The 18,077-nt window shown below is 43.9% G+C and overlaps 1 protein-coding gene across 1 annotated transcript in view; it reads right to left on the reverse strand.

Moving 5' to 3' along the window:
• ADK (adenosine kinase) overlaps positions 1-10,654 on the reverse strand; it is a 637,433-nt gene extending 626,779 nt beyond the window's left edge. The window contains exon 1 of the mRNA XM_030569565.1: positions 10,485-10,654. Within this exon, the coding sequence (XP_030425425.1) occupies positions 10,485-10,546 (62 nt within the window). The 5' untranslated portion in view covers positions 10,547-10,654. The remainder of the gene's footprint in view (positions 1-10,484) is intronic.
• Between the last annotated feature and the right edge of the window lie 7,423 nt (positions 10,655-18,077).

Below are 18,077 nucleotides of genomic sequence, written 5' to 3' on the forward strand. Positions count from 1 at the left end.
CTAACACTGCTAAATTCGATCCACTCGTAGTGCATACCAGAGATAAGGATAATAAGTTGCCTAATACTAATAGAGAAAGGAGGGTATTGTGCTTTGTATTTTTACTTTAATACCAATGCCAAAATTCAATGCTTACCTATTCTACATGTAGACAAAGCAATTTCTTTAAACTGTCAACTACATCATGACCTCCAATCAATATAAGAGATGCAGAGCATCCACAGAAAAATGATAATGTAACTGACATGACTTTAGCACAGGAAAGAATGGCATTTGCTAGGAAGAGCTCCCAAGGAAGTTGTTCATTTGCCTGTTCCATATACACATATATAGAGAGAATTTTTTTTAGAGGAATTTTCAAATTTTATAATCTCAGCAAAACTTTATGCAATGCCATATATTGCAATTTATGCAATGACGTATCTTCTGTCTTATCCTCCATCCCCATCCTTTTTGTTTGCCTTTTTTTTTAAGCCACAGCTGTACAATGAACAGAGGTCTTCCTTGAGCTGTCCACAGTGTTGCCCAGGTCCTTTTCCTGAGTTGGTTCCTGAGTTCATTTAGAATCCAATATGGTGTATGAGTAGTTCAAATTTTTCCTTCCCATGCACTGAGTTTCATTTGACATGCCATCATGTTGCCCATTCACTTAGCTTGGTTAGGTCTTTCTGAAGTTCCTTACAGTCCTCTGTAGACTTGGATAACCTACATAATTTTGTGTCATCTGCATATTTTACCATCTCACTGCTCAGTCCTTTTTCCATGATCAGTGATAAATATATTAAGCTACACTGGTCTGAGAACAGAATCATGTGGCACTGCACCACTAACTTTCTGCCATGATGGCAATGGACCATTTGTTTGTTTTCTGTTTCCGAGCCAATTTTTGATCCCTGACAATATTTTGCTTCTGACCCCATGACTACTGTGTTTCTTTTAGTAATCTGATATGGAGGAACTTGGTCAAAGATAAGACCATTTGAGAGTCTAAATAAATAATGCCATCCATTTTGGGGGTATCAGCTAGTTACTGACAAGTTCAAAGCATTCTAAAGTTTAGTGAGGCATGATTTTCCTTTGCAGCTACCATTCTGATTAGATCCTAAATACTAGTTAATTACAGTTGTTTGTTTGTTTAGTTTTTTCTATAAACTCTCTCTCTCTCTCTCTCTCTCTCTCTCTCTCTCTCTCTCTCTCTCTCTCTCTCTCTCCCCCCCCCCCCCTTCCCCCAAGACAACTTAAATCATCAACTATCCCAGGCTCTGGGTATCCTGAAATCAATTCAAAGCACAATGTTAAAAAAAACCAAACAACCAACCACCACCCCAAAAACAAAACAAAACCAAACAAGCAGCAGTGCTTTTCTTCTCCCCATCTCCTACAAAGCAATCCTCAGTCAGCAGACCTATTAAAACTCTAATCTTACTGAAATCTGTCACAGGAAGAGAGTCTCTCGAGTAGGTCCCAGATCATTTAAGGCTTTATTATGTCATAAACAATGCCTTTTACACACTGCTGAGAAGTCAATTGGCAGCCAGTGGAGATCTCAGGGCAAAAGTACAATAGCCTTATCACAAAATACTGTTACAGGTTTCAGAGTGGTAGCCATGTTAGTCCTACTGTATTTTCCATTCCATACATCTGATGAAGTGAGTTTTAACCCACGAAAGCTTATGCCCAAATAAATGTGTTAGTCTCTAAGGTGCCACAAGTACTCCTCATTGTTTTTACAAGATATTGTGTGTGTCAAGCAAGCTGCTGTTTTATGTAAATAACTTCAGCTTCTAGTTCAGTTTAAGGTTTAACCACCCCACATATAACATGCAACAGTCAGGTCTATAGGCACCCTTTAATTGTAAACAATGGAACAACTATTATGGACTTTATATCTTGTTTTGATACAGCATTAACGATGATCCACATTGTTTCATTACTAGGCTTATTCTGTAGTTAATTCTATTTTTGGAAATTAAGAATAGCAAAAATAATGACTGAGGGCTGGTCTACACTACAGGGTTGGGTTGAATTTAGCCACATTAGGTCAATTTAAAAATGAATGTGTCCACACAACCAACCCCATTCCGTCGACCTAAAGCGCTCTTAAAATCAACTTCTGTACTCCTCCCTGAAGAAGGGAGTAACACTAAAATTGACCTTGCCAGGTCGAATTTGGACACAAATCAATGGTATTGACCTCCAGGAGCTATTGTGACTGCTCTGGACAGCACTTTGAACTCCTATGCCCTAGTCAGGAACACAGGAAAAGCCCCAGGAAGTTTGAATTTCATTTCCTGTTTGGTCAGCATGGCAAACTCTGCAGCACAGGCAACCATGCAGTCCCCCAAGAATCATAGACCATAGTATGTTTCTACGCTCCCCATCATCTCCATCTCTGAGGTTATCGCAGATGAGAAGGTGAAAAAAATGCACTCATGATGACATGTTTTCCAAGCTCATGCAGCCCTCCTGCACTGATAGGGCACAGCTTAATGCATGGAAGCATTCAGTGGCAGAAGCCAGGAAAGAATTAAGTGAGTGCAAAGAGCAGAGGCAGGACACAATGCTGAGGCTAATGGGGGAGCAAACAGACATGATGGAGCGTCTGTTGGAGCTGCAGGAAAGCCAACAAGAGCACAGACCCCCGCTGCATCCACTGTATAACTGCCTCCCCTCCTCCTCATGTTCCATAGCCTCCTCACCCAGACACCCAAGAACGTGTAGTGGGAGGCTACGGGCACCCAGCCACTCCACTCCAGAGGATGGCCCAAGCAACAGAAGGCTGTCATTCAAACAGTTTGATTTTTAGTGTGGCTACAATAAGCAATGTGGCCCTGTCATTCCCTCCTCTAACACCCTACCCAGGCTACCTTGTCCGTTATCTCATTTTTTTTTAAATTAATAAAGAATGCATGGTTTCAAAACAATAGTTACCTTATTTCGAAGGGGGTAGGGTGGTTGGCTTACAGGGAATTATAATCAACAAAGGGGGCAGGATTGCATCAAGGAGAAACACACACAACTGTCACACCAAAGCCTGACCAGTCATGAAACTGGTTTTCAAAGCCTCTCTGATGCGCAGCGCACCTTGCTGTGCTCTTCTAATCAACCTGGTATCTGGCTGCTCAAAATCGGATGCCAGGCGGTTTGCCTCAACCTCCCACCCCACCATAAACATCTCCCCCTTACTCTCACAGATATAATGGAGCGCACAGCAAGCAGCAATAACAGTGGGAATGTTGGTTTCCCTGAGGTCTGACCAACAGCGCCAGCAAGCTTCTAAACGTCCAAATGCACATTCTATCACCATTCTGCACTTGCTCAGCCTATAGTTGAACTGCTCCTTACTACTGTCCAGGCTTCGTGAGCCATGAGAGAGAGCAAGGGGTAGGCTGGGGTAGGTGCAACCGCGTGGTATTGCCAGCTGGGAGAGCAGCCTGAGGCAGAAGCCTCCAGTTCACATGATATTCCAGGCAGGACTGAATCTCCATGAGATGAAACTTAAAGAAGAGAATGACCTGGAGTCTCTAGCTCCCATTTGGTGCTCTAAGAGGAGGATAGGCATGTCTGTCCAGGCACCTTGATGGAGCTAAAAAGGCCCACATATTTCCCATAGTCACTATCCTTGATAACAGAACATCAATGGTTGAATTGGCTACTTGGATCACAGCAGCCCCCACAGTAGACTTGCCTACAATAGCAGCAGTGATGGTGAGCTGAGTGGGCTCCATGCTTGCCGTGGTATGGCGTCTGCACGGGTAACCCAGGAAAAAAGGCACAAAATGATTATCTACTGTTGCTTTCACAGAGGGAGGGGCGACTGATGACAAGCACCCAAAACCACGCGCGACAGTGTTTTTGCCCCATCAGGCACTAGGAGCTTAACCCAGAATTCCTATGGGTGATGGAGAGTGCAGGAACTGTGGGATAGCTACCCACAGTGCACCGCTCCGTAAGTCAATGCTAGCCACAGTAGTGAGGACGCACTCTGCTGACTTAGTGCGTTTAATGGGGACATATGCAATCGACTATAAAATCGATGTCTAAAAGTTGACTTCTATAAAATCAACCTAATTTCGTAGTGTAGACATACCCTGAGAGTGACTGACTGAGGAGGGAAAATTTACGTTTGATAGACAACAACTAGCCACAGATGGATGTTAAAGGGAGAGGTGAAGGAGCACCAGATTCCAGGCAAAGCACCATTTGAGGGGAAAAACATGCATTTTGAGCTTCCCGTTTGATAGTGTCCTTTGACCATGCTGGAAGAGGCATCCCATCTTTCCTGCTGTCCTCCAGCTAGTAGCTGCTCGGTAAATTTTCAACCCTTCTTGGGTCTGTGTTACATCCTTTGATTGTCAGTCACAATAGATTGCCCTTTCAGTTTTTTTTAATGTACTTTATTACTGAAGTATTGGATTACATGTGGTATGTTTCATTTTAAAATAAGTGTATCTGCTTTTATCTGATTAAGATGCAGTTTGCTGTGTTTAGCTATATGAGCAGAGTGTTGGATTCCCCGTCTCTGTTCATGCTAAGAACTACTTTAAGGAAACAAAGCTCCCTTTCCCTTTGTTTGTAGATGCAGCAGGCAAAAGCAGCCAGACAGCAGGAGGTTTTAAAAAAAATGCCAGGGCAGAAACCAGGAAGTAATGGGGCTTCTAAGACATGAAGCAGGGCAGCACGGGGCACTGAGCAGGGACCCAGAATGCCTTCCACTCACCCTCCACTTCCCACAAGACCTACTGAGAGAGCTGCACTGTAGGATAGCTGCCCTACAGAGCTGCTCTCATCAGCCTTGGAAGAGCTGCTCGTGTAAACACTCTCTGGGCTGGTCTACACTACGGGGGAAAATCGATCTTAGATACGCAACTTCAGCTACGTGAATAACGTAGCTGAAGTCGAAGTATCTACGATCGAATTACTCACCGTCCTCACAGCGCAGGATCGATGTCCGCGGCTCCCCCTGTCGATTCCGCAACTCTGTTCGGGTTGGTGGAGTTACGGAATCGATATAAGCGCGTTCGGGGATTGATATATCGCATCTAGATGAGATGCGATATATCGATCCCCGAGCAATCGATTGCTACCCGCTGATACGGCGGGTAGTGAAGACGTACCCTCTGATGCCTGAGGAATTGAGTGAATACACAAAGCAGCGCTTTTCTTTCACCAGTTCCCTATCACCAGTGAAACTCACAGCGCAAAAACTCTGTAAGTGTAGACATACCCTTAGTCTGATTTCCAAGCCGAAAAGTCCCCGTCTTATTCTCTCCTCATATGAAAGCTGTTCCATACCCCTAATAATTTTAGTTGTCCTTTTCTAATCCTTTTCAAACTCCAATGAAACTTTTTTGAGATGAGGCAACCAGAAATGCATGCAGTAATTCAAGATGTGGGTGTACCACTGATTTATATTAGAGGTGGGCAAACTACGGCCCATGGGCCACATCCAGCCCGCGGGACCCTCCTGCCCAGCCCCTGAGGTCCTGGCCCAGGATGCTCACCCCCGGCTCCTCCCCTGCTGTTTCTCCCCACCACCTCCCACAGCCTCAGCTCACTGCACTGCCAACGCAATGCTCTGGGCAGCGGGGCAACAAGCTCCTGGGGCAGCGCAGCTGCAGAGCCTGGCCTGACCCGGTGCTCTGTACTGCACTGTGCGTGGCTGGCTCCAGCCAGGCGGCGCGGCTGTAGCACCGCCAGCAACCGGTGCTCCAAGCAGCACAGTAAGGGGGTAGGGGAGTTCAGGGTGGTGGTCAGGAAGCGGGGGTGTGGATAGAGGGCAGCATAGTCAGAAGGTAGGGAACAGAGGTTGAATGGGGGCAGGGGTCCCAGGGGGTTGGATGGGGGGGTGGGGGCGGGCAGGGGTTCCGGGGGCAGTCAGGGAGAAGGGGTGGTTGGATGGGGCAGAGGTCCCAGGGGGGCAGTCAGGAATGAGAGGAGGGGTTGGATGAGGCGGCACAGGGCAGTTGGGGGGGGGGAGGTTCCGGGGCGGGGTCAGGGGGGTGGATGGGCAGGGATCATAGGGGGGCCGTTAGGGAACGGGGGGGTGGGTTGGATGGGCCAGGAGTCGGGGGGGGGCATCAGGGGGCCCTCCATACAATTTCCAAAACCCGATGTGGCCCTCAGGTGAAAAACTTTGCCCACTCTTGATTTATATAGTAAAAGTGGAGGAGCTTGTTTGCCAAACTGATCAGCAAACCAATGCTGACAACCTATGTGAAAAGGCTGCAAAATACCAAGCCTCTGGACGGCATCGACATGCAGAAAGCCTTAGAAGCCAGGCACTGTCAAAACTAATTTTCCGAAGTATTTAATGAGGCTGTTAAGGATGCTGGAGACACAACACAGTTTATGAGAACAAACATGGCTGTCACATCATTCTTTCTATTTCAGCAAGAGATACCACACACTACAAACTGGAGGCCAATGTTAAGTGCATGGTCACTTGTTAATCGTGAAGTGGGACACTGATTCCAACCAAGACCGGCAAATGCTCACTATCCTTCTGCAAGCAACTCAACTGACTGGTTAGAAGCATGCAGTGCAACAGTGAAAAACTCAGCAGTTGATAAAGTGAAGAACTCTTTCACCGCATTCAGAAAATGTGCATACGTGGCTGATGAATGCACCAATGCAAATGGGCATCAAGTATTAAACCATTGCATATGTTATCTTGATGTCAGTGGTAGCCCAGTAGCTGCATTTCTAGATGTTCAGGTTATAGAAGACACATCAGCTGCATCTGTGACAACCCACATCTTCAAAGAGTTATATGCTTATAAATTGAACCCCAAACAGATGGCTGCTTATGCATTTGATGGAGCTACAAGCTTCTCTGGAAAATATAGTGGAGTACAAGCTTTGCTCAGAGAAAAACGTAACCCTAATCTCTCCTATATACGTTGCGGAGGCCATCTACTCCAATTAGCACTAGTACGAGCTGCAAATCTTCAAAAGACATTTAAAAAGCCATAAATTTAATGTCTTCTTTTTTTCAGCAAGAGTCCAAAAGTCTTGGAAAAAACAGAAGATACACTGGGACTGAAGTTCAAATGAGTCCAACCTGGAAAACCCGCTGGCTTTCTCATAAGCCTGTTGTCTTAAAATTACTGAAACCATTATTATTGGCTTTGGAAAGTATCCACTGAGATGGGACGGATCTAAGTAGTGAGACTACTTTTACTACTAAGTTCAGAGAAAATTATTGCCATTCTCTCTCTTGTAAGTCTACTGTTGAAACCACTTGGGTCATTAAACAATGCCATCCAGGCACCTGCTACAACAGTAGCAGATCTTTGCCACCATTAGAAGCTATTTCAGAGCTCTATACATTGAAAACATAATGGAAGAAACAATTACTTCAATTGAAAAGTTGACTAATTAAGGCACTTATATTGACTCCTTAAGTGAAGAGGACAAGAGGTGTTTGTTAAGACAGCTGAAAAATACCCAGATGTGATTCTTACAAATCTGCAACAGCAACCTCTGGATTCTGCTTAACTTCTATGTAGCTTTTACAGATGCCTGTCTTATAAAACACCAACAGTTAAGTGGAGTGAGGCACTACCAGCAATGGGGCTGCCAGGTGATCAGGACAGAATAAAGAATTTGAACAGAGTGGAATATCATAAGACGAACAAATGAAGATTTGATTTCAACTTCTTCTTTATCATCACTAGTGGTTCAACTTAATCTTTGTGCTATATTTCCTGGGATGAAAGAAGTAGGAATCCATCTCTTGCTACTCCCAGTCATAACAGCTACTGTTGAGCATTCTTTTTCCTCTTTGAATAGAATTTTCTGTTCTGAAAGGAGTCACCTTCTGCCTGATCAGGAGCATATCATGAAGGACTGGCAGTACCAGACACAAGAGAAGCCAGCAAAGATGAATGCACTGCATTCAAGATGTTCATTAATAGAGCTGTGCAAAATTACAAGAAACCAAGAAGGATTAGATGTAATGCTTCATAGTAGGCTTCAGTAGCCAACTTTAATTTGTGTAATTTTAAAACATGAGTTAAATCTAATAAAATGGTTGTGAAACATTTTTCAGTTTTTACTATCATGCCACCTTCATCCTCACAATCTTACCCCTCGTCAGCAGTGCCGGGTTTACAATGGTGCCACTGGTGCCATGGAGCTGGGCCCATGCTCATAAGGGGCTCCGTCCTGCTCTGCTTGCGCTGTGCCCTGAGAGCCCACCAGCCTGCTGGCTCCCCCCCCAGCTCCCTCCCCCACCCCGCCCACAACATGCTCCTCTCAGCCAGCCAGCCAAGGGCTCCTCTCCAATCCCTGACCCCGCCCACTAGCTTCTCTCAGCCTCCTGGCTGGACCCCAGTGCATCTCTGGCTCCAGATAGTCTCTGCTTTCCACCACCTGGGGGCCCCCACCTGTCTTCCTGGAGCTGAGCCACCTGGGACTGATGCACAAGCCTGGCCAGTCTCAGCCAGGTGGGGGGTGGTGGTGGTGGTGGGGGAGAGAAACAGTGTGGGGGCTTGGCTGGGCCTCTCCAGGCAAGTGGGTCCTGAGAGAGCCCAAGCAGGGCAGGCCTTGGCCTGGCTGATCGCCCTACTCCTGAGGGTCCAGAGTCATTCCCTGCCCCAGGACCAGCCCTGGCTGCACTGGCAGCTCAACCTGGCAGACACAGTCACATCTCAGCAGGGCCAGTGCATGGGGCCAGGAGGCAGGATGTAGGGGAGTGGGCCTCTGGAGGACCTGGAGGAAGTGCTGGGCTGTGAGGGGGAAGGGAAGATTTGTGTGTTGGGGCACTAGGAAGTGGAGATTCTGTGTGGGGTGCTGGGCAGTTATGGTGTTGTGCAGGGTGCTGTGCATTTGTTGCAGGGGTGCTGGGCATAGCAGGTCCAGGGGGCTCTGGCCACAGGGAATCAGGGGAGTGTTCTGGTGTTGGGCAGGGGGGCTGTATGGCATAACATGGGCCCAGCCCAGAGGGGAAGGAGCATGCTGGCAGCACAGGAGTGGGCAGGCCACTGTGCATCTGGCAACTACCGGTTTATAAATAGTGCCCTTGCACTGGGCTGGGCGGAGCGGGCCACCCCTGCTATGCCATATCCCATTGCCCCATCTGGCCCCTCACTCCGGGGACCAATCCCCCTGCACCATGCTCCATTGCCCCCTGGGGGGGCAGACAAAAGGTTAATCCAGCCCTGCTCATCAGCCATCACCCCTGCTGTAAATATGAACACCTCCCCCTAATTTCAATTCCTGGGAAAAACATTAACTACTCAAATGCCTCCCCACGCAGCTGTGAGGAAGTTACCTCCAGGCTTAACAGTAGTGCTCTCCTTCCTGGCACCCAGCAGCTGTGTCCTTATCTGTCATTGAATGAACTAGCAAGGACTGGCATTTTCCTCTCCTCTGCAGCTCCTACTGTCAATTTCCTCAAGAGGACACTGTTTCTTTCACTGCTGTCTGCTGGGGGCTGAAATGATAGGAAGAACCTAAGTGCCTAGGTGCTTATGCCTAAAGGGTTTCATGGAGGGACATAATCTAGTTCTATATAAAATCCGGCTACACGTGACAGAAGGAAAGTGTAACGATCCTCTTCCCCCTCACGGCACATGACTCTGATTTTCGATTCTCCGCCAAATGCATGGAGTTCAGAGCAAGACCGCAGGCAGCATGTATGATACAACCACGTGTATGAAGAGATATTGCAAACCCACAACTCCGGCGTACCGAAAGATCAACCCGACTGCTTAAAACAAAGTTCTCATTGTCCTTTGTGCTACGATTTTCAACTCACTGACATTTGTCTCCTGGATTGGAATACGTTAGTGTGCAATGGTGATAACATGAAGGACTCGGGGTTTGGCAGAAGCAATACCCCCAGATAGCAACCTAAACAATCCAGCAACGTACCGGTACCTACTCACAGGGGGAGGAAAGGAACTAAATATTATACCAGGAACACATTCACTAGAGAACCCTCCTCCCTGGGACTATTTTAACATAGCCCGGGATTAGTGTCAGAGTACGCCGGTCCTCAGCCACAGGTAACGAGTGTAATCAAAGAATCCTACAGAAACACACAAATCCTATAACAACATATTCAACGGTTACAAGGTAATCTGCGACTACCGCAGTGTTAAAGTGCCTGGGCTGGATATACTGCATTTTACAGAAAGCAACCCAGGAACTGACAACGTGCGCCGGCTACGGAGAAGCAGGTAACTGTGCTACTCACAAGCACATTAAATTGTTCTATTGTATTGTCGCACAGAGGCTGCCCAAGTACCCCCAGCTACACGGTAACACAATTGCCGTTCTGGTCTACTGTGTCTGTACGTCCCTGCTGGGGGTGACTTTCAGGCTGCACTTAGTTGAACAGCACGTGGTTAACCTTTAGCCGGGGCAGAGGGAGATTTACAAAAGAATCCTTGAGTAGCAAACACTCCCTGCTGCCCGCTTTCATGCACATTCTCGGGGTGACGCTGACTTTCATGCTCGCTCTCTCGCTTTGTTACCTAAGTTGGTTTTGTTCCAGCTTGGGCTTCTTGGCTTGTGGCTCCTCCGCTGCCATCTTCATGCTCAGTGTATCTAGCAGGCGCGCAGCCCGGCCTCGTCTCGATCCTCTTGCAGCAGCAGTTCAGCTTCCAACCAGGGCAACAAGCAGCCAGCAGCAGGAGGAGAGGGGGGGAAGCAGAGTGGGCTACATAGCGCCTGATTCAATAATTGGTCAGGAGCGGAGTACCCACTTTTAAAATAACGTGGCAATAGCGGAATAAGTCCAGCAGCCTTTATTGCTGGAGAATCAGATCGCCTTGGGCATTTGATACAAATCCCCTCGTTCTTTGTAATGCAAATAATGACCTGGTTTAAATTAACTGGCCGCCGCGGTCAGAGGCTAATACACAGATTGCCAGACTCAAAGCGGCTCCAGCGTGGCATAATTTCTTACAGATTCATAGGCGATTCAAACATACGGTCTTGCACGGATGAAGGCAGTCACATAAACACCTGTGCGTATGGCAGGGCGGAGACATGGGGTGTGTTGGGTCCTCACAGCCATATTTGCCACTGCTTCAGGGGGTGTGGGGTCGCTGTTCTGAGTGTGAGCGGGGGCTCGGGATCTGCAGGTGAATATGTCTTAGTACCGGAGTTCGGGGGTGGATCGTCTCTGCGGGGTTTTTTAAGTTAAAATGTTATTATGGTGGTTGGTGAAGCTGATACTTTTGGAATAGATATTCATAGTTCTTTCTTCTGCATAGATCTGTGTGACCGTGAAAGTCCCAGGCACTCATTCCACTTCTGTTTCTCAGAATTTATTACCTTTATCCTGGTTAATGTTTGTAAGTGCATGATGGCTATGAAGTGCTAAGAATTTATGTTAATACCACAATTGTGGCTGTCGTCAAGCCAAATAAGGTGTGCTGAGGTGGGTTTTATGTTCTGTTGGGGGAATTTTTTGTGGGGAGAGAGGGTTCAGAAGAAATCGAAGGTATGTTATCTTTTATGTGTCAATTTCTAGTTCTTCCATTCTTGCTGGGTAATATTTCCTGTCTGGCTAAATTTGTTTTAATGCAAAAGTCTTAACCCAAAGTCTGACAGAGACCCAGTTGTTTCACTAAGCAACTCCTTTACTTTTAAAAAAAACTTAAAATACATTTCAGTCGATGTAACTATTCCTTCCTCCCCTCCATAAATTGTGCTGTAATGAGATCTAATGTCTGGTTATGTTTTAATTTGCTATGTAGCGAGCCTTTGGTTTTCAGATTCGATTTCACTCATATGACCTATTGTTATTACTACACTGATTTAGCTTTGTATTCTGGAAGCTTTCTGTGCTGTATGAGAAAATGAGTTGCTACTGTTCTAATGCTTCTCAGATCTTGTACTTCAGTCATTGTATGAAACCTCTTCTCCCAAGAATAGGTTTGTTTCAGAGTTTAATTATGATGTTATCACAATTTTATCATATTCAGGTTCTCGTTTATGATAGCATTTTAAAAACTATGAGAATAGGAGTGTGTGTGTGTGTGTATACATACACGCATGCTCCAAATTTGGACTTAATTTTCTTAACAGACTTTACTTAAATTGAGATTCTCTGATGCTAACAACGAGTTTAGAAATAAAAACATTAGACGTGTGTGTGTCAGAAGTACATTTTGGTTTGCACTGTGCTTAAAAGCTCATTTGAGAGTTATGTGGAGTGTTGGTTTTGTTTTTATTGTCTGAACTGAGCGAGAAGTAAATGTGCATAGAAAAGCAAATTCTTTCAATTTTAATAGTCTGTTTCACACTTCAAGTAAGGACTTTCTTTAAAATAAGTCTTTGTATCTACCACTTTGTATCTACCAGTTCTACATGTTGTTTTGCATGCAGAGTGGCTTTTCCTTCCTCCAATACTTTAAACCACTCTGTATGAACATATATTTTCATTATGTATCCTGCACTCAGCCAGCTTCTTCCTCCATAAGCGTTTTAAAAGAGAGAAAAAAAGCCTGCCTCTTGAATTGGCTCTTGGGCTACCCTTGTTGTCTTCATAGAATTCATAGTGTGTTGTATTTAAATGGTTAGTAATGCAAATGAATTATTAACTTAAACGTTCCATTTTTCTCTCCCTGTACATAAATGATTCAGTAAGAAGATTTTCTAAACTGTTAAATTGCTTTATAGTCAACATTTTAAAAGACTTTTTTAAGGGCTGGCAAGTGATTAATCGCGTGATAAACAAGTTAATCGTGCGATAAACAATAAGAATACTATTTAAATATTTTTGAATGTTTTCTACATTTTCAAATATATTTTTAACTAGAACACAAAATACAAAGTGTACAGAGCAAGATATTTATGTGCCTTATGGGCTAAAGGTTCATATGTCCCTTCATGCTTCAACCATCATTTTAGAGGACGTGTCCATGCTGATGACGGGTTCGATAACACTCCAAAGCAGAGCGCACCGACGCATGTTCATTTTCTTCATCTCAGTCAGATTCTACCAGCAGAAAGCTGATTTTTCTTTTTTGATGGTTTGAATTCTATAGTTTCTGCATTGGAGTGTTGCTCTTTTAAGACTTCTGAAAACATGCTCCACACCTTGTTGGTCTCAGATTTTGGACATTACTTCAGATTCTTAAATGTTGGGTCAAGTGCTATAGCTATCTTTAGAAATCTCACATTGGTACCTTCTTTACTATTTGTTAAATCTGCTGTGAAAGTCCTCTTAAACATGTGCTGGGTCATCATGCAAGACTCCTATGCATAATGCAGGTAAAACAGTAGGAGACATAATTCTCCCCCAAACAGTACAGTCAAATTTAAAACTGGTAGATACGAAGTGAAAGACTTGAGATGTAACAGAAAAATAATCTTGTTTACAGTAACAGGCTAAGAACAGTATACAACCTCTTCCATTTACCAAAATAGAACTCAAATGGTTTTGACTCTAACAATCAAGGTTTTAAGCTATAATACGCTCTATTTCGTAACTGAAAACACTCAGATCTCTGAAAAGTGGCAAAAGCAAATTCCCACCTATCTGTACGTAGATAATTCCACATAGGCATGAAAAATGTTTTTATTTTTAATCCTGTGATCCTAACTCACATTGGGTGACATCCACTGCTGTCCAGAAGGCTAGCACAAGGTCTATGCCCCATCTGAATTCCACACATCTCTCAAAATACAACTCACTTGAGTGGCACTATGGCTTTTTACTCTCCTTTCTGCAAAGCAGTGGACTTCATCCATATAAGAATGCCTCTAAAATCAATAGGTCTGTAAGGAGTACGGTGCTAGTCAACATGAATAAGGGTGACAAAAGCTTGTCAGTTTGATACTGATAGCGATGCTATTAAAAGTGGGAGAAGTTGCTAAAAATCTAATTGCTGTTTAAGCTGTATACTTTAGATGAGCCAGTTTCTTATGAACTAACTGCAACACAGCAAAGTTTCAGTTATAAACGCTGCAGGTAAATGTTTAAAAGAAATAAATATCCTAGCTTGACTTTGGAGATGGGGAATGTGTTTAAGTATTTACAAAACCTAAACTAATAGTTGGCATTGCCTCTGCAACATGTAGTTTATGTGCTGCAAAAGTTATGGGAAGAATAGTGACTTATCCAATGGGTTTGTGTGTGTTAAATATCTTGTAATACAGTGCTTAAACTAGGGGCAGCTAAGCATTGATAGGAGCCTGATGTAGCAGCTTCTTCTCCCTTGGTGTTCACACCTCAGCTGCTAGAAGAGTGCCTCATCCTGCCTGATTGAACTAACCTCGTTATCTCTAGCCTGATTCTTGCTTGCATATTTATACCTGCCTCTGGAAATTTCCACTACATGCATCCGACGAAGTGGGTATTCACCCATGAAAACTCATGCTCCAATACATCTGTTAGTCTATAAGGTGCCGCAGGACTCTTTGCTGCTTTTACAGATCCAGACTAACACCACTACCCCTGTGACGCTAAACTTTTCCTTGTGGCAAGTGTTAATTTTCTGCTTCTGGGAGCATTATTGAGGGATGAACTGAAGAAGGAGGAATGGTACATAGAAACAAGACCTTGCCCTGAAAAATGGGTCTGAAGAGCGTTGAGAGTGCGTAGTACCTCTGCAGGAGACACTACGGACCTTGTAAGTTTGAGCCCAAAATGGAGGTATTGAGAATTGAACCGAGGGAGGATAATGCTCTGACAGATACTACATCCCCACGCAATATTTTTGGGGACCATATTGTATTAAGTTGACATCACTGTGAGCCAGAGACTGTGTATACAGCTCCAGGAACTAAAAACAGGGAAGGGTGATTGCATCAATTAAATTGTAAACACCTCCACAGAAGTCCTACCCCTGGCAGAGGCTGCATATACTGGTTCAAATTTGATTCCACAGAGAAAGGAAGGGCTATTGGCATAAAGACTGTATTTAGACAGACCCATGGCTGGCTTTCTGAGCCAGCAAATGGACAGGACTTTCTCTCCAGGGTGGGGCCTCCAGCCTTTGCAAAAGGTTGTAGGGCCCTGTAAGACTGCTGGATAACTCCTGTGTTTAAATCTGTCTCTCATTGCGTTGTCTCAGTAATGCTTTTTTACCTTAAGAATAAATGTGCTTGCTTAAAAAGAACTGTGTAGTAACTCTTGGCCGTACATTGTTCATAGCGCTCTCAGAAAAAGCAAAGCGCAGGTGCTGGCCTTTAGGCAGATTGGCGTGCTAGGGAGTGTGACAGGTTCAATCACAGAGATCCCTTTGGGACTGTCACTTGATGTGCTGAAATTACCTCTGAGTCTGTTTTCCCTGCCAGCCTGGGACTTCCAGAACCCTGTCTTGTTGAGCCAGACACACTAGCCTGCTGCAACACAAACCCAGGGTCTGGACCACGTCCCTACAGCAGCAGGCTTTAAGTGAAAACAGCTCAGCAGGTTCTGTCTCCAGCACCCAAATTCCCAGTTCCCAATGGGAACCAAACCTCAAATAAATCTGTTTTTACTCTATATAAATCTTATATAGGGTAAATTCATAAATTGTCCGCCCTTTATAACACTGATAGAGTAAGTGATTAATGCCATGGGGAACAAACAGCTGTGCATCTTTCTCTAGGCTTTATTAAAAAACAAGTTATTAAGTAATAAATAGGATTTAAGTGGTGTCAAGTAACAACAGACAAAACCAAGTAAGTCACAAAAGCAAAATAAAACAAACTCGCAAGTCTACACCTAATACATTAAGAAACTGATTACACGTAATAGCTCACCCTTAAAGATGTTCCAATAAGCTTCTTTCACAGACTAGATCCCTTCCTAGTCTAGGCCCAATCATTTCCCCTGGTGTACAGTCTTTGATGGATGCAGCAGACATTTCAAGTGTTAAGCAGGCGTTTTCTCATGACTGGCAGCCCCTTTTGTCCTGCTCCACCCCTTTTTATAGCTTTGGCGGGGGGGGCGGATATATTTTGTCTGTGCTTGTCCCTATCCCTCCCTCATTAGTGGAAAAGGACAAGGATTAAGTTGGATTCCAATATTATGTGACCGTGTCACTGTAAGACCCTCTAGTCTCCATTCTTCCGGGGTTGGCCCACATGTACACAGGAAGGCTTGCAGGTAAATAAACCATTTACAACCAATTGTCCTAGTCACTGGGAGCCATCAAGATTCTAAACCATTAATGGCCCACACTTTGCATAATTACAACAGGACCTCAGTTATACTTCATATTTCTAGCTTCAGATACAAGAATTTTATTTATATATATATATATATAATACACACACACACACACACACACACAAATGGGAGGAATATATTCATTAGTTTATAACCTTTATGATACCTTACAAGAGACCTTTTGCATAAAGCATATTCCAGTTACATATTCACATTCATAAGCATATTTCCATAAAACTTATGGCATGCAACATCACAGAGAGATCAGTGTAAGGCAGGGAGCTGTGCAGCCTTAAAACCCCCAGTCAAAAGGGAGTGGGACATGGGTGTCTGCCTGGAGACAGGTAACAGCTTGAGACATGACCGGGGAAAATGGGTGCAGTTAGCCTGAAACTCTGACAAAGACATTTATTTAACTTTCTAACCTTTTCATTCTTACTAACAACTCTGAGCAATTACATGTTCTTATTGTAAGATTTCTATTTGTGGGAGAGAAGGTGGGGTCATACACATGGAGAAGTATGAATGGCAAATAGTAAGTGCTGGTGTGGCAATTGGCTGATACTCATAGGAACAATATCTGGTAGAACCCAGAATTAAAAGTTCACCATTTAAAATGTTGCAGTTTTCCCTCTTGTTCTCCCTTTACCCCTAGCCTTGCCCATTTAATAGGATATGCAGCAAGATTTCACTTGCATACATAAAACTAAATTGAACCTTTTGAGTACAAAGTAAGTTTGGGACAGACAGATTTACAGAGGGGCAAGACTGGTGAGTCAGTATCTTTTCCACAACAGAATTTGGTCCAGTAAGAGAAGCTTTTGAACTTTAGAGTTGTTCAAGTCTGGGAAAGGTAATCAGTGTTTCAGAGCTAAATATAAGGTGGAACAGTGTGTTAAGTATAAGGAGTTAGCACATATTGCAAGAAACTATTCAGAATGAAGCAGGCAATTAATACCTCTGCAGCTGTGGGACAAAAGGAGAGTTAGTGGATTACAGGTTCTTGTAATGAGACACAAAATCATTGTCTCTATTGAATCAATGATACTTGGTTATGAATATAAGCTCCAAGGCTTGTTTGTGGAGGTGTTGCACGGGTTTCCTTTGAGGATGAGGACTGAGAGGTTAGATGTGGAGTGCTCATTTAAAGGGTCTCCTTTTAAACACTTGAAACTGGCATGCAGCAGATGAAACCTTTAATTAAAAAAATTGAAACAGCTTTGGCTCTGGTAAAAGACACTGATTAGAGTGAATCAAATGGATATTGGAATTCCTGTTAGTCTCTGAGACTTGGGATGTTTAATGTTTACAATATAAAAATCAGGAAAATACAGCTTAAAAGACAGTCTTTACTTATTCAGAACTCAATGGGTTTTAAATGCCATTCAAAATACGTAAAAACAAGCACTTCACATCACCTTTTAGAACTACTTTATTCCTTTATTTTGTGTTTTTGTGTTTAGAGGAGAAAAAGGAATAGGTTAGGCTTCTGCAGACTGTAGGATTATTTCCTATATTTTGTTCAAAATCACTCCATTCTATCTCCATCCAAACGTGACTCGTTCATACAGATCTGTCTTTACCACATTCATAACAAATTCGTTCACAGCTATATCATCCCTGTCCTTTCAGTATCTGAGAATCTCTTAGGTATTAGTAGATACTGTAACCTAACTCAGCTGTGTTTCTGCTTGGACTCATCTGTGAATACATCTTTGAAACATTCTAAATGCCTCCCAGTTACAACCTAGAAACTTGGTTTATGGAAGACAAACTTTAAATCAGCATTTTTTATTGTTCCTTGGCTGCTTGTCCCCACCCTTTCCTTGGAATACTTTTTCCAGTCACTTCATGTCTCTGTCTACCCATTGATACATCTCTTTATTTAAAAAACAAACCAAAAAAACCACACGCTTCTAATAGAAATCTCTCTTCCAAACATTCGATCTTTTAAAAC

Source organism: Gopherus evgoodei, chromosome 7 (assembly GCF_007399415.2).
Source record: "Gopherus evgoodei ecotype Sinaloan lineage chromosome 7, rGopEvg1_v1.p, whole genome shotgun sequence".
NCBI classification, from domain to species: Eukaryota; Metazoa; Chordata; order Testudines; family Testudinidae; genus Gopherus; species Gopherus evgoodei.